Source organism: Lissotriton helveticus, chromosome 7 (assembly GCF_964261635.1).
Source record: "Lissotriton helveticus chromosome 7, aLisHel1.1, whole genome shotgun sequence".
Lineage (NCBI taxonomy): Eukaryota > Metazoa > Chordata > Amphibia > Caudata > Salamandridae > Lissotriton > Lissotriton helveticus.
In genome coordinates this window covers 1,030,450,885-1,030,475,253 of record NC_136068.1, presented here as the reverse complement: position 1 = coordinate 1,030,475,253, position 24,369 = coordinate 1,030,450,885, and the positions used below count along the sequence as shown (strand labels likewise).

At 49.5% G+C, this 24,369-nt stretch overlaps 1 protein-coding gene across 3 annotated transcripts in view; it reads left to right on the top strand.

Moving 5' to 3' along the window:
* Positions 1-24,369, top strand: part of GPS1 (G protein pathway suppressor 1) — a 253,101-nt gene that overhangs the window by 170,245 nt on the left and 58,487 nt on the right. For all 3 annotated transcript variants that reach the window (XM_078653771.1, XM_078653769.1, XM_078653770.1), the window contains 2 exons: positions 10,946-11,026; positions 11,507-11,644. In XM_078653771.1, coding sequence (XP_078509897.1) covers positions 10,946-11,026; positions 11,507-11,644 — 219 coding nt within the window. The remainder of the gene's footprint in view (positions 1-10,945; positions 11,027-11,506; positions 11,645-24,369) is intronic.

Below are 24,369 nucleotides of genomic sequence, written 5' to 3'. Positions count from 1 at the left end.
GATTTGGTCCAAACAACAGTGTTTGTGCAGAAGGACATTCAGCTCATTTGAAAGGACCTGAACTTCAGCCAGTCAGGTTAATGTGCTGCGTACTCTACTCCTCCTAGAGGCCACAGTAGCTCAGATTTATGTAGCATGCCTTGTGTGAGAGAGTATCCAGAGCACTGCCCAATCTAGACAGATTGGCTACAGTTGACTGGATATTGACCTTTTCTCCAACTCTGCTGAATCTCTGTCAGACTTTGCTTTAAGTACAACGTACAGTGAGCTGCTTGTTCATCTTATGGACAGTGAAGTATCTATGCCAGTGACCCTAGTCAATAATGGCTAAATACTGCTTGTCACCCATTCACAAAGCCTCTCATTGTCACGTCTACAAAATATTTCCCTGAACAACTCTTCTAGATAAACAAGGCTGCCCCTGCTTCTACAACAGAAAAAAAAAATGATTCCCCTTCCAAAGGGGTTGGTTTCTCATTAGATGATTGAGTCGCTGTGTGCCTCCAAGCAATTCAACGAAGGTGGTGCAGAAAAGGAAACCTTTAGAGCCGACTGATCTGCAGTAATCTAATAAAGCATTCTGTCATGCATCTAGAAAGGAAACAAAATATCAAGTTTTTATGACAAGTTGTTTGCAAAGACTTTGGAGCACTTGCTGCAAACCATGTTACAAAACTTTGGTTCCTCACACACCACGGAGCCTTCCCGCCAGAACTATTGGAGAGGCCTGCATCAACCATGAAGACTCCGTCGTCAACCAGATCACATTTGACAGCCCTATTGACAATCATCCTGTTGACATTGACAAAGATCTTCTCAAGGACGACCGACCCTATCGATGCTGAAAGCCTGTCAAATCCACAATTGACACCTTACACATCACCGGGGACGACTTTTGACTATGTGTAATCCATTGCCGATGAAGGCTTCATCAACAAATCCAGCATATATCACGGAAATACGGCCAACGACCAATTTATATTCCAAGGTCAATGAAGATACATCTTTCCTATGCCTGTCTCCAGGCATTCCAAGTAAAAGTATCCGCAAACTAATCAGCACAAATTTTACATTTTGTATTGGAGGCAATCTTGGCTATCAGGATCCAACTTTAGTTCCTGCATGCGGTTGTGCACAACTAGTTGTTTAGTACAACGTACTATGAACAAGTACTATCTTTAAGAAAAGTATGATTCTCATTACATGTGCAAAAATCCAAACCCTCAAACAGAGGTCGACAACAGTAGTTTTGCCAAAAAGCCTCAGGAAAAAAGAGATGAAGGTTTTAATTCAAGCTCACAAGACAGTTCCCTATGTGCCTGACTCACTACTGCTGTCCAACCCACTAATCTACAAGCCTGCCTTAGCGGTAAGAATCTCACTTCCTTGCTTTGCGATAGGGTAAGATCATACTCAACCATTGGGTACTACAGCTGGTGCACTTAGAACCTACCATGGAGTTTAGCCAAAATCCTCCTATGTCATCTGCACCTTTGGGAACTACAACATAAAATCCTGCCACTTTTTCTCACGGGAGACATAGATCAGGTGCACCAAGCACATAGGAATCAAGGTTTTTATTCCCAATTATTCTTAGTGAGGTAGAAAAGCCAATACTACACTACTCGGAACTTGACATATTTGACCAGTTGTTTCAGTGGTAGGATTTTGAGTGATAGATGTTTTACAGTGCTTCTACTGTACAGTGCTGAAACCATAGCCATAGAGATATATATTTGTTTAAAAAGTCACTCCACAGTATTCCCTAGTGTGACTACAGTGTTGATGTAGAAGGGTTAGTTAATGGGGCACAGGTGTAAAGAGGAGGGTCCTATGCTCATCACATGTTTACACAAGTGCAGATCTATATTTATTTATTTATTTATTTATTCAAAGTTTTATATAGCGCGAACAAGATCCTTACAGATATCAGAGCGCTTCACAAAGACAGGGTAGGGGCAGTAGGAATGAACAGAGATAATGGAAGCAGTATAATAGTCACTGACATGGTAGGATAATAATAACATACATAATACATATCAATATACAAACAGGTAAACAAGTAATATAAGACGGCACCAGTCATTGATCCCACTACAGAGGTGTTCAGGTACACCTTGGGTGTGTGGATGGCTTATACCAGTGTCTTAGTGTAGAGAGAACACTGAGTGGGGGCATCGGGAGAGTGAATCAGTAAACCAAAGTGTATCGTATATTGGTCGGTATTAAGAGAGTAGCGTATTAGTGACCCCCATCAAGTAGAAGTATAGTGCCAAAGGACAAGGTGAACAGTGATACAGAGCAATGCAGAGTCTCTGATCCAGCACCTATAAGGTTCAGGAGATCTTGGCCAGAAGGATGGTTTTCACCTCTTTCTTGAAGATGATATGATATTGACCATAGGACTAATGTTATAGAAAGGCTTGCTACTAGCAAATGAAAGCTCTATACATTATTGGTATGGTAGCTCGGCCAATGGAGGAGCTGGCTCTTTTTTGTTTTCCTCTGGTATCCTAATTTTAACTGTTTGTGTACCATACCTATGTGTATCACACTGAATCAGAATGTCTAAACCCTTTAACCTTATAGAATAGTGTGCATGTTTAACCCCATCTATACACAACTATCTGAAAGAGACTATTAGTTATAGATTCCTTACCATAGAATTTCCTCCCAGGCTTCAGACTGGATCCAGAGAATTCTTTCTTCAGCAATACCCCTGCGCATTAGTAGGTGGCGTTGGTCGACTCGGTGTCCGTTGTCAGCGTTGTGGTCGCCGAAATGATGTCGCAGTGCCTACTTAGCCCCTGCGGGCTGACGTCAGTTATTTCTTTTTCCATGCCACCCTAGCGCAGATCCAGAGAGAGCTTGCCCCTTAGTCACTTTTTGACAAACCTTTTTTTCGACTTTTGTCGTTTTTTGAGACTTCGACTCCTGGTGCGCAATGGATGTCTCATCGTCGGACCGGCTTCAAGCCTTGTGACTCCTGTCACAAACTGATGTCTGCTTTTGGAGGCGTGGCAGTTGGCTCAATGTTGCTCCACTCTCACTCTAGGGGAACGTCTTGAGACCAGTTGCGGAGCTATCACACCTTGTCGAAGTCTTCGCACTCTTCGGGTAAGTTGAAGCATAAGAAGGCACCGTCACTCTTCGCCTTCCCTACAGTCTGTAGGCTGATGTGATGCGGGATCCGGACCATCGTGGCTCTAAGGCTCTGTCTTTGGCGCCTGACTCGGGATTACGCTGCGCCTCCCCCATTTCCGGGAGACGTGACTTCCCCTACCCAGTTTTGTACATCCTAAGAAGCCCTCCACCATGTGTGTTTGGACAGCCCGACTCTGCTGGTGCACCTTCGGGCCCCACGGAGCCGGTTGGGGGCCCTGGGCCTTCAATGCTGCTGGTTTCGGTGAGCACCCATGGATCCCGGCCTGGATCCGGATCAACGCGGTTTGACAATACTCAAACTTCCCCGGCGACAATCTCGATGACGACAAGCCCCCCCCTCCTCCTTCCAGACGCCTTCCCTATCCTCATCCCCAAGATGGACCTGGAGCCGGACTGAAAGCGAATCCGACGTTGGAGGGTACTTTTATTCCCTTATTCATCCCAGGAGTTCCATATCGCCCTGAGGGTGGTGATGGGGAATGGGAGGTGTCGCTGGACCCTTTGACAGACCAGCAGGAAGAACCGGACTGGAGAGAGGAATTGGGTGATGCCAGTGGTCTGGATACCTCCCCAGACCTTGGCATGCCCTACCTTGGCTACGGAGGCGGGAGCGTCCTATGCAGTGGGGGTGTGTAGGGCAGCTGAGGCCTTGGGCCCGGAGCTCCCAACAATGGCAGTCAGGACTAATCTCCTGATGGAGCTTCAACCGGTGGCAACTTCCTCTGAACCCCTCTTGCCCTTTAATGAAGCCCTCACGGACGTTCTGGGTACTTGGTCCAAGTCCAGCACGTGCTCCAGGGACTCCTGTGGAATGGCCTGCTGCCACTGCCCGGCCCCGGGCGATCCCATTTTCCTCACCCAACACCCTTCCACCGAGAGCTTGGTGGTCCAAGCTGCTTCTTTCAAGGGTGCATTCCCTTCTGCACCGCTGGCCAGGGAATCCAAGAAGCTGGCGCATCTTGGGAAGCGCATGTGCTCATCCTCCAGCTTAGCACTGCGGTCTGTGAATACCACATGCCTCTAGGGACGATACTCCCATACAATCCGGGATATGGTTGTGCAGGTGCTGCCTCAGTGCCCAGAGGTGGCCCAGGCCGTTCTCTCTCAAGCAGTGACAGATGGGAGAGACTCATCAAAATTCTCATTCCGCTGTGGACTGATTACTACTGACTCACTGGGCAGAACGATTGACACGTCGGTAGCCCTTTGGTGCTACACCTGGTTGAGGACATCTGGTTTTTCGAGGGATGTTCAGTCAACTCTGCTGGACATGCCCTTTGATGGCTGTTGCCTTTTTTGGTGACAAGGCAGACTTGGCACTGGAGCGCTTTAAGGATTCTCGGGCTACGGCAAGATCCTTGGGCCTCGCTGCGTCTTCCCTTCCCCCAGAGTCTGCCTTTCCCCAATTTCGTGGCTACGGAAGGGGCACCCCACCACGTCCGGCCCAGTCAAGCCACCGGCCCACGCAAGCTACCGAGCCCCTGTGTGGCCGTGGACATGGGACCCAGAGACGCAGGTCTGGTAACCATCTAGTGGGCCAGTCCACCTTTTCCCCCCTGCACCACCCTCCAAACGATCCTAGTCTGACTTTTCAGGCCCATCAACAGCCAGTGGGTGGCAGGATTCTCCATTATCTCCCCCACTGGTATCCCATCACGTCAGACAGGTGGGGTTTGCAGATAGTCCGAAGGGCTACTCTCTCCCCTTCGAGACTACCCCTCCCTCAATGCCACCATCTGTAGATCGCATGTTGGAGAATCATTTGGCCCTTCTCCACCAGGAAGTCGTAGTTATCTTGACCAAGGGAGCTATCGATAGGGCGCATACACCAGAAGTAGGCCCTGATTGCTAGTCCTGCTACTTTCTGGTACCCAAGAAAGAAAAAGACCTACTTCCTATCCTGGACCTCAGGGCCCCCAACCTCTTCCTCCGGAAGGAGAAGTTCAAAATGCTAACCTTGGCTCAGGTCCTATCTGGCCTCGTTCCTGGAGACTGGATGGTGGCATTGGACTTGCCGGACACTTATATCCACATCCCCGTCCTGCCAGCCCACAGACTTTACCTACGGTTCACTGAAGGCCACAAGCACTTTTAGTTCACCATGCTCCCTTTCGGCCTTACTAGTGCCCCTTAGGGGTTCACGACGGTGATGGCGGTGGTCGCAGCTCATCTGCGCAGATCAGGGGTCAGGGTCTTCCCCTATCTCGATGACTGGCTGTTGAAGGCGTTGGCTGGGGTTCACTATCAACGTGCCGAAGTCACACCCGACTCCCTCTCAGTCGCTCCCTTTCATCTGAGCTGTTCTGGACACATGGCAGTTTCGGGACTGTCCTCCCGAGCAGCGAGCCTGGAATGTTCGGATTATGATGCCAATGTTTCAGCTTCTATCCTGGATTTCAGTGAGAATGACCTTGAGTCTGCTGGGCCTCACGGCCTCCTGCATCCTGCTGGTGGATCATGCCAGATGACATATGCAGGCTCAATAGTGGGACCTGAAGTCCCATTGGGTGCAGAATCAAACGAATCTTTCTGACTACGTCCAGATCTTGGAGGAAACTGCGCAACAACTGCAGTGGTGGTTAACAAACCAGAGTTGGGTCAGAGGCAGATCCCTCTCCCTTCCCCAACCAGAATTCACGGTGGTGACCAATGCATTACTCCTGGGATGGGGTGTCTACTTCGGAGAGGCTGAGATCAGAGGAGTCTGGTCTCCGGCGGAGTCTGGGTTCCATATCATTCTGTTGGAGCTCTGGGCGATTTGCTTGGCACTGAAGGAATTCCTTCCCTCCCTTAAGGGCAAGGCAGTGGGAGGTGTTCACAGACAACACCACCGCCATGTGGTACTACAACAAACAGGGCGGGGTTGAGTCTTGGACCCTTTGTCAAGAGGCTCTTCGCCTCTGGACTTGGCGGGAACATCAGGGCATGACCCTGCACGTTCTCTGAATGCCAGAGCGGACAAACTCAGCCGTCGGTGCCTGGTGAATCACAAGTGGCATCTTCACTCAGTGGTGGTGCTAGGTCTCTGTCAGCAGGGGGAAGAGCCTTTGTTAAATCTGTTTGCCACTGAAGAGAGTGCGCAATGTCAGCAGTTTTGCGCTTGGGAGTTTCAAGGTGACACTTGCTTGGCGACACTTTTCGTGGTGAGTGGATTTGCGGCCTCCTGTACGCCTTACTGCCAGTACCACTTCTGCCCAGAGTCAATCAATCATGGACATTTGTATAGCGCGCTACTCACCCGGAAGGGTCTCAAGGCGCTGGGGGGGAGGGGTCAGCTACTGCTCGAAGAGCCAGTTCTTGAGGAGCTTCCTGAAGGAGAGGTGATCCTGGGTCAGTCGAAGGTGGATGGGGAGGGAGTTCCATGTCTTGGCTGCTAGGTAGGAGAAGAATCTTCCTCCGGCGGTGGCCATTGCGGATGCGCGGTACGGCGGCGAGGGTGAGGCTGGTTGATCGTAGCTGGCGGGTGGGTGCGTAGAAGGTCAGGCGGTTGTTGAGGTACTTGGGGCCCAGGTCGTGGAGGGCCTTGTGTGCGTGGGTGAGGAGCCTGAACGTGATCCTCTTGCTGACGGGGAGCCAGTGCAGGTCTCTCAGGTGGCCGGAGATGTGGCTGTGTCAGGGGACGTCCAGGGCGAGTCGTGCGGAGGCATTCTGGATGCGCTGGAGTCTTTTCTGAAGTTTGGCTGTGGTTGCGGCGTAGAGGGTGTTTCCGTAGTCCAGTCGGCTGGTGACGAGTGCCTGGGTGACCGTCTTCCTGGTTTCGGTGGGGATCCATCGGAAGATCTTGCGGAGCATGCGCAGGGTGTTGAAGCATGATGATGAGACGGCGTTGACTTGTCTGGTCATCGAGAGGGAGGAGTCCAGGACGAAGCCCAGGTTGCGTGCGTGGTCCGTTGGTTTGGTTCTGGCGGTGGCGGGGTCGTTGGTGAGGGAGAGGATCAGCTGGGTGTCGTCATAGTAGGAGATGATGTTGAGGTTGTGTTTGCATGCGACGGTTGCGAGAGGGCTCATGTAGACGTTGAAGAGGGTTGGGCTGAGTGATGATCCTGGTGGTACGCCGCAGATGACTTCGGTGGCCTCAGATCTGAACGGGGGGAGGCGGACTCTCTGGGTTCTTCCGGCGAGGAACGAGATGATCCACTCCAGTGCTTTCTCTTGGACTCCGATGTTGCTGAGGCGCTGCACTAGGGTGCCGTGGCTGACAGTGTTGAATGCTGCGGAGAGGTCCAGGAGGATGAGGGCCGCTGTTTCCCCGTTGTCGAGCAGGGATCTGATGTCGTCAGTGGCTGCGATGAGGGCAGTCTCGGTGCTGTGGTTGGCTCGGAAAACGGACTGCGAGGGATCGAGGGATTCGTTCGTCTCGACGAAGGCGGGCAGCTGTTTGTTGACGGTCTTCTCGATGACTTTGGCAGTAAAAGGGAGGAGCGAGATGGGGCGGTAGTTCTTGAGGTCGGTGGGGTCTGCAGTTGGTTTCTTCAGGAGGGCGCTGAGCTCGGCGTGCTTCCAGGTCTCCGGGAAGGTGGCGGTGTTGAAGGAGGTGTTGATGACGTCCCGGAGTTGGGGTGCGATGATGGAGTCAGCCTTGTTGAAGACGTGGTGGGGGCAGAGGTCGGTTGGTGATCCGGAGTGGATGGTGTTCATCGTGCGGGTGGTGTCTTTGGTGCTGACCGGGGTCCAGGCGCAGAGGGTGGTGGTGGGGGGGGGGGGGGTTGGTTCTGTGGTTGGTTACGTGGTTGTTGCGCCGAAGCTGTTGTGTATATCGACGATCTTGCGGTGGAAGAACGAGGCGAGTGAGTCGCAGAGGTCTTGTGAGGGGGTGATGTCGTTGTTTCCGGCGCTGGGGTTGGAGAACTCTTTGACGATGCTGAAAAGAGTTCCTTGCTGTTGTGGGCGTTGTTGTCCAGTCGTTCTGTGAATGCTGTCTTCTTGGTGGTGCGGATCAGCTGGTGGTGTTTGCCGGTGGCGTGCTGAAGAAGATCAAGTGCGACTGGGATAAAGCCATTCTTGTGGCACCGGACTGGGCATGAAGAGTCTGATACCCCAAGCTACTGAGCATGGCTATCGATCCTCTGATCAGACTTCCACTTCGGGAGGATCTTTTATCGCAGCAGCATGTGATGGTCCTTCACCCGAAACTTTCCAGACTCCACCTCCTTGCGTGGAGATTGAGCGGGGACAGTTGACCGCTTTTGACCTTACTCCTGAAGTCTGTAATGTCATCTTGGCAGCCAGGCGTCCCTCCACTTAGATGGTATACGGCAGTCAATGGAACAAGTTTGTGGAAAGGTCCACAGCAAAGGCTGTGGATCCCCTCTACGCCCCTCTTTCTAAGGTTCTTTTGTTCCTTCTTTCTTTGGCCCAGCAGGTCTCTGCTCTGGGCACTCTTAAAGGCTACCTGGCAGCCATTTCTGCTACTATTCGGCTTCCAGATCAGCCTTCTTTGTTCAAGTCCCCTATTGTAAGTAGGTTCTTTAAAGGCATTAGTCATCTCTTTCCTCCATTTCTTTTCATAATGCCTCAGTGGAACTTGTCTTGACTTACCGTATGTGTGCTCCCTTCGAGCCTCTTCACAACTGTCCTCTCAGGTTTCTTACTCTTAAGACTGCCTTTCTTATTTCCATCACCTCTGCTCGCAGAGTAAGTGAGCTTCAGGCTCTTAATTCTAAATCCCCTTTCTTCTCGGTCCATCCGGATAAAGTGGTGCTTTGAATGAGGCCCTTGTTCCTACCTAAAGTTGTCACTCCTTTTGACATCAGACAGACTATTACTCTGCCCACCTTTTTGCATCCTCCCCATCCTTCCAAGGAGGCGAGACTCCACCGTCTGGACCCACAACGTGCACTGTCTTTCTACCATGACTGCACAAAGGAATTCCGGGTGGATGATCACCTCTTTGTTGACTTTGTGGGTGCCTAGAGAGGTCAAGCCTGGCAAAAACGTACCATCTCTGTGGGTCGTCCTGTGTATCAAGATTTGTTACACTTTAGCTTTAAAGGACTCTCCAGTGGGGCTGCAAGCTCATTCCACTACGGCAGCAACCACTGTTTTGTCACATGGAGCTCCAATCAGGGACATTTGCCAGACGGCCATGTGGGCTTCTATGTACACTTTCACGAGACATTACTGTCTGGATAGTCTAGTCAAGTCCGGTGGGACAGCTACTCTGCCCTTTCTGTCCTCCAGGATTTTCTGGTGTGAACTTGGTCCGGAGTCCCTCCTCTGGGTTTGGTATTGCTGGGGTATCTATTCTGAGGTAAGGAATCTATAACTAATAGTCTCTTTCAGATGAACAAGTTACTTACCTTCTGTAACGATGTATCTGTAAATGACATATGTTAGTTATAGATTCCTTACCATCCCACCCATCCTCCCTGCTCTGCGAACTGACTTCTAGGGATAGAGACTCCCTTGCAGGGCCTTAATGTGGTGCCACCAGTGGTCAGTGTCTTTCATGACTCTGTGCTTCTGGTGTGGAAAGTCGTGTCGGAACTGATGTTAACGCGTAGGGGCGGTGTATAAGTAGGCACCGTGACGTCATCCCGGCGGCCGCGACGAACATTGCGGAGTTGACCGCCACCTCCTGGCGCGCATGGGTATTCCTGAAGAAAGAATTCTCCGGGATCCAGTCTGATGCCAGGGGGTAATTCTAAGGTAAGGAGTCTATAACGAACAAATGTCTCTTACAGATGCATTGTTACCGAATGTAAGTAATTTGTTCACCCTTGGCTTCACCAGCAGGTTTCCAAATCTCCAGTTCCTTTTTATGGGTAGGCATGTGTAGAGGTATTTTTGCGTAGCTTTCACACTTTTTTCACATCTGCTTTTCCTGCTTTACTATAATGTTCAGGTTTGGAAATTTTGAAGTTTCCACAAGTCTGCAATAAGGTGTACTGAATGTTTCAGTAAATAGCAGTTCTTGCTAAGCTTTGCCATTTAAACCCTGAAAGTTACCTCACATGTAATTGGGGCAAAGAACACTAGTTCTCCGCTTCATTGTAGAAGCGTAGGTCTACCTTGAATATAACAGGGCATTTTAATGCTCAGTATTGTTTCGATTTGCCATATATGTTTGCTCTAGTGTGTATTTTGAATTCAGCAAACTATAAATTGTTTTGCCTTGTACTACATAGTCAGATGATGGATGGAGTAGTGTGCTCACTCCCACTGCTTTTGTAAAGTCCATAGGTGAATGTCTTCTGAGCCTACCCTATCGAGCAGTTCATGGGTTATAGTCTATTCTTGTTTATTGGTGCTGGCTCTGCTTTTCTGCAAAAAGTCTGAGCTAGGCTGCTCTCTACTGTAAATGTCTGTCCTTGGATCCCTTCTTTTGCAGTATCCCTGTGCTTGGATTCCCTCTTTTTGGTGCAGGTGTCGTGCCTTGCTAATCTCTCTTCAACACTTTAATCTACAGGGTCTGAGCTAGGATCATTTGCCCTACAAACTGTCTGCTGTTGTCACCCTTCATAAAGAATGCTTGTGCTGGCATCCTCTCAAATAGAATCTTTGGGCTCTTTTTCTCTAATGCAATACACGGCTACTTTAGTGTCTGTGCTGACACCTTGCAGATGTGTTTGTTGGCTGTGACCCCATCACCAGTATAATGCCTGTATTGTAATCTCATAACCGGTTGTATGAGCTGGTGCACTCCGCTCCATTACCTGTACTGTGTTCTTATCTCATGCATATTGTCTGGATTGGCACCCTCCTAATGAAATGATGGTTGATTTATTTACTGATCTGGAGGTGGTATGGCTGAACTAAAGATTTTTTTCTCCTTATGCAGGACAATCTCCTCTTGGACATGTACCTGGCACAGCATGTGCGAACACTGTACACACAGATCCGGAACCGCGCCCTTATTCAGGTTAATCATTCCTATCCTTATAAGCACATGACACATCGGCCTTGGTTTCTTTACTATCTCTCCGGTAGTACATGTTGGCTACCTAATGTAACACTTCTGGCAAACAACACACATTTCAGAAACCACCTGTTAATCTGTAATGGTTCTCTGCTCTGCTTGAGTACCTGTAATTTAGTTCCTTTCTCCAGCTGTGCTGGTCTGTTTGGCACCTTGGTCCTGTTCTTTAATGTTCTTTATTTGCTTGCTGATCATTTTATTTCAGGCTCCTATTTCTTGCTCTATGCTGAGTTTGTCTTCTGCTCTCTGGAGGCACCTGTGAAGCTATCGACTAATTTCCCTGCTTATGTTATTTTTCTTGGCATCTTTGAAATGTGTTGCCTGCACTTAATAAAGGCTCCTGAGTTTGTGGGATTCACTTTCTTGCAGAATCGTTGCTCCTGCATTAGAGTTGTGACTGAAATCAATTTGTTTTGTTTCTAGTACTTCAGCCCATATGTGTCTGCTGATATGCGCAAGATGGCGACTGCCTTTAACACGACGGTGGGCGCACTGGAAGATGAATTAACTCAACTGATTCTGGAGGGGTTAATCAATGGTAGAATTGATTCGCACAGTAAGGTGAGAACCGTGCAAACGTTGGTGATGTTGAGATCTGGTGGCTCACCCAGTTAGTCAGGTTCACTCAGCAGTTGAAAGGACATCTATTTGAGGAATGCTAATTGGGTCTTTCCTGTGTGTATGGTTTGGTGAGAAATATGCATGGGGAATTGCTTATCTTGGGGAATTTCAGCATGGGTTTTTATCCCAAGGTTCAAGCCATGTGTGTGTTTCCATTATGTGGGTCGTGCAAAGGTATGAGGGCTGGGGGTGCAGGAGACTGTCCTGGTGGGTGTCTTTGGAGGTGGCAAAGAGATACATGAATGAGGTCTATTCGGTAGGGCAGTGGTTCCCCAACTTTTTTGACCAGTGGCTCCCTTGACCTAATCGGCAGTTGGCTGTGGCTCCCCACCATTTTTTTACCGGTGGGCGGGATGTAATCCGACCTCAGGAGTACTTCCTGTTGTCTTCCTTAAAGTAATTGGGACGCAATGAAGGTATTATAATCATATTTGTAACAAAACAAGATGATAACAGTTGTTTAATAAAAACTCGTTAAGTGAGAAACAACACAAGATTAATAGCCAAATATGTTTACACGCAAAATATTTTAACCACACAACAATAGTTAAAAAACTTCTGTATAATAAAATATACCCCCCAGTCTGAATACCCCCACCACATTTATGGTTCCATTCCCATCCTCCCTCTCACTCCTGGAGGGGGCTTGAGCCATCTGCAACATCCTGGTGGGCCTTACTACTGGGCGAGAGGGCCCATGCCTCCCCCACTGAAATTGAGTGAAGAGATGTGTGGGATAGATAGACTGCAAAGCATTTGGTAAAACCTCGTGCTTACCACACAGCAGTCAGCACCAAAACAGGGCATCAAGGGCCAAGTACAGAACGCTTGCATTAGTGCAAAAACTAAATAACATCCTTAATAAAGAGCCTTCAGGCCCTGTGCGTGGCACCTGTCATAAAGCAACAATGGGAGCGCAGCAGAACAGCTTTGAGACGCAGATAGACTGGATTCATGAACAGAGAGCATGTTCATCAAAGTATTGCTGCACGGAGACGCCCCGGGACATGGCGGCCCCTGGATCAGCCACACTACGTTTACCAGTCACTAGTTTCACCAGGGAGTGACAAACTCGCCCTGCTTGGGCCTTTTTTTCAGAGCAAACCCATTTTGTCTGCATGTGTTCAGGAGCCACCACCTCCTCCCAGGCCTTCAACACTGACCTCAAAGTTCTCCTCTTTCAAAGACACTTCCAAATTTAACTCACACCCTCTTTATTATCTGAAGGAAGACCTTCCAGTACAGACAATTCTATTCCCAGTGTGTTCTTGTGGTTTGAGTGTCTGCCATTTATTGCAGTATTATCCTTCTATCTGTGTTTGGAACTCTTTTGTAACATGCACACGTCACTTTTCCTTGTAACACTGTTTGCTACCTCTTACATTTTGTTTGCTTTAGATATTTGCACAAGTGCCACCATTGCCTACATAACGTTTGTTCGTGTGCTTGAGTGCCTGCCCCTTATTGCAGTATTATACCTCTACTTGTAGTTTGTATGTTTTTGTAACTTGCACACGTCACTTTTTCCTCCTGTAATGTACCTGATAAGATGTCATCCATCAATAAAATGCATCCTGCCTGCTTGTCCTGGGTACAAGGATCAAGCAAGTCCTTCCTATTCAGAGTCGGATTTGCATGTTGGAGTATGAGGCAAATGAGCTGATGGTAGCGTTCCTCGGGTTTTTTAATGTTCTGTGTCTTTTCCGCATCTCTGGAGGCTCTCATTTATTGCAAAAAGGCTTTCATTGACTTTCTTTCCTTCTGGATCACAAGTAATTCCCAACAAGTTGTATGGGCCTGTGAGATGCGTGTTAATACTAATTGATCCAATACATTTATTGGCGAGGTAAACCAGCGTGCTTCGAAATTATATTGCAATTTAAGTGTTTCTCTTAGGTAGGTGGTAAAGACAGGACATCTGATTTTACATGATTTCATTTTAGTCATATTTTTTGGACCAAAATCTTTCATAAGGAGGCAACAGTGCTCCTGTGTGCAACCTCGTCATCGAGGCAAATGCATCCGTTATGTATTACCCATAAGGGGCGTTAAGCAACAAAGATACATACATAATTTATTTGGGCAAGTACAATTTTATGCTTCAGACTCAGTTATAATAGCATCAACTGGAACCTCCATACAGGTTTATTTTCAACACTCGGAGTGGCGGTATTGCTTTAAATGACGCATACCATCCCCATGTTCCTATCAGAGAATTATGATTCAGGTGAGAAATAATACGGTCTGGCGAGGGGGAGAGAAAATAAGGAAGCTAGTGCTGGGGAGTCAGGCAGCATAACGTGTCTGCATAGGGAGAGTGCAGTGATGAGGTATTTGAATGAGGACATATTTTGACGCTGACGAGTTTGTGTGTCACATTTCCTCGTTTGAGATGTGCTTGCTTACCGATTTTAGTTGAACAGGGCCCCACGAGGAGAGGAGAGGCAGGGCACGGGGTCAACAGCAACGTTCCTCCAATGGTACAAGCTTGCTAAGGCAGTAATGGTGAGCCTACGCAGTTTAAGTACGACGCGTGAGTGCGTACGTACGCATGGATGCGTATGGCTGTGCTGGGCAAAATCATTCCGAAGGTGGCATTTTAACCCCCCGCATGTTGGGCTGCAATTTATATCACCCACATCCTGCGGCGCGGCGCCCCTGGCTGCTCATCACGGCGCAGCGGGGCCTCGCGGCGCACACTTTGGGAACCGCAGCGGTAGGGGGCTTAACTAGTTGCATGAAAGCTATTTTGGGTACTTATTGAGTTTTAGTCAGAAGCACAATGGCCAGGTGACTGAAGGGTGGTGGGGTAGTGGTTGGGGCAGGATAGCCCGACAGTGTGAGGACTTCATCATTCTCATCTTTCTGGACTTTACCATGTTGGTACAAAAACAGAGGTATAGTTTTGATGCAGTCTAGAGGGAAAGTGAATTGAAAGATATTATATTATGCTATTCCAGGCACATCTGAGAATTATCTTGGAAGGGAAATCGTGACATCTTATTATTGCCGAGGAGGCTTGGGATTGGGTTGAGGGATGGTATATAGGTGTCCAGAAGAAGTGAAACCCCAGAGAAGATGGTGATAACCTGGAAAGCAAGAGAGAACACTACAATAGAGAAGCAACAGACGTTGCGAAATACAGTGAGAGGGAAATATGGTCAGATGTGGGTCAAGGAATAAGCCTACTTCTCAAAACACTGGCCATAAGTTACAGCTTGAAACCTAACCCACTTGTGATGGGTAAAACACAAGCTGCTAAAGTAGAAACAGACTAAGTTGACCCGCGCACTGGGGAATTGAAGGAAAAGGCAGCTATAGCCTGATAAGAAGTTGAAAAACAATACAATGGGTTATATCTGTGAGAAGTTGGCCTGATATGCAGTGCTCACTATTCTAGTGATCACTATGTATCAGTCCAAACAACCCTTATTGATGATTGGTTGTAAGTCAACCTTATAGACCAGCTATCCTAGTAGCATGGATACGAGCAGTCTAAGGCTAAGACTCTAGAGGGCGTGTTAAGCCAGCTGTTTTACCATCACATTACCCCTTGAACACCAAGTGAAAGGACACCACACAAGTTGTTATGAAAATAAACAGATATTTATTTATAACAAGACTACCCTGGCTCTTTATGAGACAGGGAGCTAAGCACACAACAAAACTCTTATAAAAATTCTTTGTCGCACAATTTACACAGATGCCCGAGGGGCACGAAAAACCATATACTATGAAAATGGAATGCGAAATTACTAGCAGGTTAGTAATACTTTTCTAGACTTTAGAATCGCTAGGCCTACAATACTAAACACTTAGGTTAGGAGCAGGAGGCCTGTGGACGTCGTGTGCAGAGTGGGAACTCTCACGCGTAAGGCGGGAAAAAGTCTATGGATGCTAGTAATTGCAAAGTTACTGTTCTCGGGCGAACCCGACTAGGTGGGTCGAAAACGGGAGTGGATCCGAACACTTAGGGTGTTGGACTATGCTGGAGCACCGGAGTACTCAGTTTACCTAGCCCAGGGGCTGCGGCTGCATAGGGCTGAAGTTGCGTCGGAAGCCCTCGTTGAAGAACCAGGAGCCTGAAGAAAGAAGTTGCTGGCAGGCGGCCAGTGAAGAAAGTTCGTGGTGATCCAAGCCTGGATCAGGGAAGAAGAAACCTGTAAGCAGAGGGGACCAAGTTCTGAATCACTAGCCAGTGATTTGAGTGGGCACCAGGATGGCACCGGACGAAGTCACCTCAGCCAGGTGAGTGGGCGCTGCTGGGCTCTGCAGTCTCTTGGACCAGGAGGCGTTGTCGGCGACCAGGATGGAGGTGCGAGCTGTCCCACGAAGGTACTTGCTGTCGACGTCGCTGGACCCAGGATTGGGCAACAAGTCTTGGCAAATGCAAGGCCCACGCGGTGGACCTAAAATGGCGTCTTGAGTGGACCAGGAGGGTCCAGGGTGCTCCTCTTTTGGAGGGGAGCAAGGGCTAGTCTGGAGCAACCAGACCAGCAGTGGTTGTCGTCGTGGAGCGTCGTGAGGGGGCCTTAGCCAACGGCAAGCGACCTGAACAACGCGGTGAGCAGCAAAAAGCAGAAGGGCCCCACGCAGATCTCGTGGATGCAGGGGGGCTGAACTTCGGTGCTGGAGCTGCTCAGGGTCGGGGCTTCTCTTACCCCAAAGCGCTCGGTCGAGGGTCACTCGGTGGTCGTGCTGGACAAGCGTCGTGCAGTTCTGAAGATGGCCGGTCCCTCGAGGTCTCGTCGCACCCACGGATCACAGCTGGGCTGATGATGTAGGTTGAGGTCAGAGGTGCCAGGGAAGCCGGTTCTCGTCGTGCTGGAGCAGTCTTGATCCGAAGGAGAGACTGGCAACAAACCGCGATGCTTGGTTGGTGCCTGCTGCTGCAGGGTGACTACTCCTTAGTCACAAGGGAGAATCTTGGGAAGAAGTCTTGAGTTCCTTTCGTGGAAAGTAGTTTCAGGATTCAAAGATGATCTGATTTGGAAGGGGGCCAGTTCCTACCTTTATCCTGCAAAAAGGGGCTGGCACGCGACTAAGTCCTGCCCTATGGGTGGGACTAGGAGGGGGGTGGTTACACCCCTCTCCTTTGGCGGGCTTTCTCCAGCCCAGGGTCTGGTGTGCCCCTGGAACTGGTTCCAGCCGGCCTATGCACAGTGAGCACCGGGGTGCCACTTGCAGTCACCTTCCTCTAAAGCCCTGCCTACCTAGAATACACAAAACCCTGTCTGGGACGGTGCTGGCACCGCCCCTGGCAGGAAACCCTTTGTCCTTGCCTCCTGCTCTGGGAGGACTCCCAGCAGCAGGAGGGCAGACTTGTGTCTCGGTGGCAGCATCCATTTTGTGGAGCTAAGGCTCTTTCTGACTTTAACCGGGGTTATAGGTTACATACATGTCGTGTCCCTCTAGAAGGGTGGAATGCTAACCCCGTCGCCAGAATTGGCGAGGGGTTAGTATTCCAATTCGTATGACACCTTACTCGACATGTTTTGATAAAGCGATACCAGAGTTGGCATATAACCGCGAGGATTATAATGCACTTAAGAGTATATGGTATGCGTTATCAGGGAAACGGCTAAGGGATAGATCCCGAAAGCCGCAGATAGGCTCAGCTCATGCCAGAGCATCATCTCACACGATTCCAAGCACTCTGCCTTCAGGATTGTTAAGGCCTGCCATAGGAGTGACTGATAGGAGATCTGTGTGTCCATTTTAGGGTTAGATATAGGTATACTATATCTAAAGCAAAGGGTGATTACACCACCTTGCCCCAGCTGTCAAGCAGCCAGTTGTGTCAGATTTGGATGGCCAGCCAGGGGTGGCATAATACATGCTGCAGCCCCTGGTAGGCCCTGGGTACACCTATGCCCTGGGTACCTAAGGTACACTGTACAGGGACTGATAAGGTGACTCAGTATCCAATTAGATATGTACCTAAGGTACATGGAATCCATTTTACAGAGAGAGCAGTAGGCCTGGGGCCCTGAATAGCAGGGTCCCAGGTCAACTAAGTCAGAAAACCAGCAAAACACCAGGCAAAAAGTTGGGGGCAACCATAGTCAGGGATCTACCTTCCTACATAACCCCCCCCCCCCCCCAACGAAAGGAGATAAGGCTATCCTTGTCAGGTAAGCCTATATTGCCTGAGTGGCCATATAAGGAAGTACCAGCACTGGCATGGTTACCCCCTATCTCATGGTCCACTAAGCAATCCCTCACCCTAAGGGTATCTGAGGGTCTCCACCATAGGGAATCTCTACCTGTGGTGTGTTTTGGCAAAGTAAAAGGCTGGTGCTGAAATGGAGTACTGAAGTGAGGCTCCACTAATTTTGGGCTGAGCTTCCTCCAATCATTATCCACCATAGAGGCCTTTCTTTCCAAGACTGAGTTGTTTTGGGCTCTCAGGGTCAAGCTCTGGCTACCTACAGCTGGAGGTTGGGTCCCTCTGTTTGGCTTACTGGAGGGACAGGTCAGGTCTGGGGCCCTCGGGTCCCAAGTTTGGCTGTGCCCAACAGTGTCCATCTGGGGGAGGTCCCTAACTAATTTTAAGGGGGATCCCTCAGGAGTGTGTTTTATTTTCACTTGGCTAGGTCTGCTAGCTTCAGTGCCCTTAATCTGCTGATTGGGGAATTCTTTTGGACAGGGGGCCCTTTGGGGTCCAACACTGGCCTCCCTGACCTCTACAGCCCTGGGCTGACTGAGGCAGGGTAGAGAGGGGCAGGTTACCTGCTCCAGACTGGGTCCCACCTTGGAAGGGTCCACTGACATCAGGGGTTCTGCCAGGCTAGGCCTGACTACCTCTGTGGCAGTTTCCTCACAAGGGGTCAGATCAGTTCCCTGAGGAGGCTGATCATTTCCTAAAGTCTGGTGGGAGGGAGATTTCTCTTCCTCCTCAATACTCTCTGTCTGAGTGGAGTGATCCATAGTTTCAGGCTTCACAACACTGTCATCTGTCTGAGTTTGAGCTGTGGCCATCACAACTCTCCCAACCTTTTCAGGAGGGGGCTCAGTTTGGGTGTGGGCTGTGACCATCACAGCCTTGACAACCTGTTCTGGGAAGGAAGTTGTCTGAGATTGGGCTGTGACTGGCACAGCCCTCCTGACCTGTTCAGGGAGGACATCTTGGACTGGGGCTGTGGCTATCACTGCCCCACTAACCTTACCATGGATGTTTACCATTTTGGAATGGGTTTCTTGCTCTACTTCAGCCCAGGCTGAGAGCTCTAAATCATTCCCCAGTAGGCAATCTACAGGCAAGTTTGGTGACACTGCCACTCTCTTGTGGCCAGTGACACCTCCCCAGCTGAGATTGACCACTGCCATGGGATGATCTCTCTGTACTCCATCAATATTGGTCACCTGGTAGGTGGCACCAGGTAAAAGTTGCCTTGAGGGGACTAGACTCTCAGTATCAGCCCCTGTATCTTTATAGGCCTCAACTTTTATACCATTGATGAGGGGCTCCTGTCTGTACTTGCCCAAAGTGTTGGGACAAGTAGTGAAGTTGGCAAACCCCATGCCAGTCTCACAGACAAGAGTATCTAAGTTTGGGGACCTGGTTAGGCCAGAGTCCCCAGGAACTCCCAAAGTAAATGCACCCAAATTCTTGGGGGCACTCCCACCACCTGGGGGATTACTACTAGTAGTAACAGGAGGTTTGGGAATGTTACTTGGGGGTATGTTCTCCTTATTGTTGTTCTTTGGGCAACTGCTGTCAGTTTTCAAATCACCCACCTGTTTACAGGGATAACAATAAGGTTTCTTCTGGTTATTAGAAGGATTCTGGGACCCACCCCCTCAGAGGATTTTTGGGGCCCTGATGTGGTTTGATCTGTAGATTTATTCCCACCCTTCTCTTGAGGCTTGGTTGATTCCTTTTTCTGGTCACCACCTTGGTTCTTGGGCCTAATCCTGGTTCTGACCCATTTGTCTGCCCTCTTACCCAATTCTTGTGGAGAGGTCAGATCAGAGTCTACCAGGTGCTGGTGTAATAACTGGTTCTGACAATTATTTAAGACTTGCTCTCTCATAATAAGATTATACAATCCTGTGAAGTCAGTAACCTTGCTACCCAGTAGCCAGCCTTCCAAAGCCTTAGTGGCACAATCAACAAAGTCAGACCAGTCCTGAGACTGAGTTTTCTGGGTGTCTCTGAACAGCAACCTGTACTGCTCAGTGGTTAAGCCAAACCCATCAACCAGTGCATTTTTCAGGACCTGGTAATTGTTAGCATCCTCAACTCTAGTAGTGAGGAGCTTATCTCTACCTTTGCCATCAAAGGAGAGCCACAGTATAGCTGCCCACTGACTCTGGGGAATGCACTGCACAGTGCAGGCTCTCTCCAAAGCAGCCGTCCATTTCTGGATGTCATCCCCTTGCTTAAAGGGGGGCACTATCTTTGTCAGGTGTTTAGTATCTAAACCCTTCTCTTTATCTCTTGGGAGATTGCTGCCACCAGGGGGAACTATCCCACTCATCTGCTGCTCTCTAGCAAAGGCAAGCTTCTCTTTGGCCAGGGCAAGTTCTTCCCTTTCAATCCTCAGCTTAGCTTGTCTCATCCTTGCTTCATGCTCTCTTCTCTGAGGGGAAGTCAATCTCCTCTGGGGAGAGTTCCTTCTCCCCTGAGAAGAGGCATTAGAGTGCAGAGATCTAATGGAGTCCCTAGAAGGAGATCTATCTCTCCTAACTCCAAGGTTAGGCCTCATTAGGGTCAGTACTGGGGGTCCCCCAGATCCTTGCCCAAGTAGGTCTAAGTTGGCCCTAGTGAGTCTGCTGACTAGTTCAGGCCTGTCTGCCTCATCCCCAGAGAGTTCCTCTTGATCCTCCTCCCCAACTGCATTTTCAGTGTCAAGGAGGTCTGGATCACCACGAGTACCCTCTAAGGCTGGCATATTCCCATCTGCCTGGGATGCTTTCCTAGCATCATAAGTCTCTAAGAGACCTATCAGAAAGGGAATGGTGGGGTTAGACCCCTGTTTCAGTTTCCTGGAGGTACACACTTGTCTCATCTCCTGGAAACTGAGAGCTGCATATCTTGAGATGACCTGTGGAGGGTCAATAACCACAAGGGGAGTCTCTGAAGACTCTCCATGGGTAGACATGCTTTTCTAGTGAGGTGTAAGTGGTGCACTTACCTACACTATATGTTTACCTACTGATCCCTTGCTAGAGTAGTAGTTTAGGGTGTGCTAGGCCCTAGGAGCTACAACAGCTGGTTCAGTAGAACTCAGAGTATTCTAAGCTAAGTTATATGTACCTTAGTACTTATGTGATCTTTCAAATGATATTCTTAGGATATGTGTGGTAAAACAACAGCAAGCTCAAATCCCAACCGCTGCTCACCAATGTGAGAAGTTGGCCTGATATGCAGTGCTCACTATTCTAGTGATCACTATGTATCAGTCCAAACAACCCTTATTGATGATTGGTTGTAAGTCAACCTTATAGACCAGCTATCCTAGTAGCATGGATACGAGCAGTCTAAGGTTAAGACTCTAGAGGGCGTGTTAAGCCAGCTGTTTTACCATCACATTACCCCTTGAACACCAAGTGAAAGGACACCACACAAGTTGTTATCAAAAAATAAAGTATATTTATTTATAACAGGACTACCCTGGCTCTTTATGAGACAGGGAGCTAAGCACACAACAAAACTCTTAAAGAAACACTGAAAGTCGCACAATTTACACAGATGCCCGAGGGGCACGAAAAACCATATACTATGAAAATGGAATGCGCAATTACTACCAGGTAAGTAATACTTTTCTAGACTTTAGAATCGCTAGGCCTACAATACTAAACACTTAGGTTAGGAGCAGGAGGCCTGTGGACGTCATGTGCAGAGTGGGAACTCTCACGCGTAAGGCGGGAAAAAGTCTATGGATGCTAGTAATTGCAAAGTTACTGTTCTCGGGCGAACCCGACTAGGTGGGTCGAAAACGGGAGTGGATCCGAACACTTAGGGTGTTGGACTATGCTGGAGCACCGGAGTACTCAGTTTACCTAGCCCAGGGGCTGCGGCTGCATAGGGCTGAAGTTGCGTCGGAAGCCCTCGTTGAAGAACCAGGAGCCTGAAGAAAGAAGTTGCTGGCAGGCGGCCAGTGAAGAAAGTTCGTGGTGATCCAAGCCTGGATCAGGGAAGAAGAAACCTGTAAGCAGAGGGGACCAAGTTCTGAATCACTAGCCATTGATTTGAGTGGGCACCAGGATGGCACCGGACGAAGTCACCTCAGCCAGGTGAGTGGGCGCTGCTGGGCTCTGCAGTCTCTTGGACCAGGAGGCGTTGTCGGCGACCAGGATGGAGGTGCGAGCTGTCCCACGAAGGTACTTGCTGTCGACGTCGCTGGACCCAGGATTGGGCAACAAGTCTTGGCAAATGCAAGGCCCACGCGGTGGACCTAAAATGGCGTCTTGAGTGGACCAGGAGTGTCCAGGGTGCTCCTCTTTTGGAGGGGAGCAAGGGCTAGTCTGGAGCAACCAGACCAGCAGTGGTTGTCGTCGTGGAGCGTCGTGAGGGGGCCACTAGCCAACGGCAAGCGACCTGGACAACGCGGTGAGCAGCAAAAAGCAGAAGGGCCCCACGCAGATCTCGTGGATGCAGGGGGGCTGAACTTCGGTGCTGGAGCTGCTCAGGGTCGGGGCTTCTCTTACCCCAAAGCGCTCGGTCGAGGGTCACTCGGTGGTCGTGCTGGACAAGCGTCGTGCAGTTCTGAAGATGGCCGGTCCCTCGAGGTCTCGTCGCACCCACGGATCACAGCTGGGCTGATGATGTAGGTTGAGGTCAGAGGTGCCAGGGAAGCCGGTTCTCGTCGTGCTGGAGCAGTCTTGATCCGAAGGAGAGACTGGCAACAAACCGCGATGCTTGGTTGGTGCCTGCTGCTGCAGGGTGACTACTCCTTAGTCACAAGGGAGAATCTTGGGAAGAAGTCTTGAGTTCCTTTCGTGGAAAGTAGTTTCAGGATTCAAAGATGATCTGATTTGGAAGGGGGCCAGTTCCTACCTTTATCCTGCAAAAAGGGGCTGGCACTCGACTAAGTCCTGCCCTATGGGTGGGACTAGGAGGGGGGTGGTTACACCCCTCTCCTTTGGCGGGCTTTCTCCAGCCCAGGGTCTGGTGTGCCCCTGGAACTGGTTCCAGCCGGCCTATGCACAGTGAGCACCGGGGTGCCACTTGCAGTCACCTTCCTCTAAAGCCCTGCCTACCTAGAATACACAAAACCCTGTCTGGGACGGTGCTGGCACCGCCCCTGGCAGGAAACCCTTTGTCCTTGCCTCCTGCTCTGGGAGGACTCCCAGCAGCAGGAGGGCAGACTTGTGTCTCGGTGGCAGCATCCATTTTGTGGAGCTAAGGCTCTTTCTGACTTTAACCGGGGTTATAGGTTACATACATGTCGTGTCCCTCTAGAAGGGTGGAATGCTAACCCCGTCGCCAGAATTGGCGAGGGGTTAGTATTCCAATTCGTATGACACCTTACTCGACATGTTTTGATAAAGCGATACCAGAGTTGGCATATAACCGCGAGGATTATAATGCACTTAAGAGTATATGGTATGCGTTATCAGGGAAACGGCTAAGGGATAGATCCCGAAAGCCGCAGATAGGCTCAGCTCATGCCAGAGCATCATCTCACACGATTCCAAGCACTCTGCCTTCAGGATTGTTAAGGCCTGCCATAGGAGTGACTGATAGGAGATCTGTGTGTCCATTTTAGGGTTAGATATAGGTATACTATATCTAAAGCAAAGGGTGATTACACCACCTTGCCCCAGCTGTCAAGCAGCCAGTTGTGTCAGATTTGGATGGCCAGCCAGGGGTGGCATAATACATGCTGCAGCCCCTGGTAGGCCCTGGGTACACCTATGCCCTGGGTACCTAAGGTACACTGTACAGGGACTGATAAGGTGACTCAGTATCCAATTAGATATGTACCTAAGGTACATGGAATCCATTTTACAGAGAGAGCAGTAGGCCTGGGGCCCTGAATAGCAGGGTCCCAGGTCAACTAAGTCAGAAAACCAGCAAAACACCAGGCAAAAAGTTGGGGGCAACCATAGTCAGGGATCTACCTTCCTACAATATCCACAGCCACTATTCGCCACTCGGAGACCGTGAATCCCTTAATGGCAAGTAGGGCTTAGGAGCTTGGCTGAGCACCAAAAATGGAGGAACACACCCCCACCTTTTACTATTAGTGACTTTATTTAGTCAGCAACAAGTAGCACATTAATGGTCATTTTATAAAGGTTTTGAATATTTCAATTTCCTATGGATACTTCTAACTGCAGATTCCTCACCTTTTGAATATGCCTAGATTGTATCTGGAGATTTCTTCAGAGTAGGAAAGTGCCCCTTTTTTGACATTGTCTCGCACCCCCCCTTTTCCCTGGTAGTTGATGCAATTGTCACAGAAGTGCACTGGGTTCCTTCTGTCCCCGGCCCCCAGTGCCAGATATCTTTCCCTAAAAGAGGACAATTGTTCCCCCAGTTAGCAATACCTTTAGCACCCCAGTAAGTAGGCGTGGAGCACAGCCAGGTGAGTCACACCCCTAAGGCGAGCTGCCTGATGTGCCCCACTCTAGGAAAATTCCACCATCTTGGTGATGGTGGAAGTAAAGAAACTGGGACAGGTTTATGCCCACTTCCCACAGGAAGTGGTCAT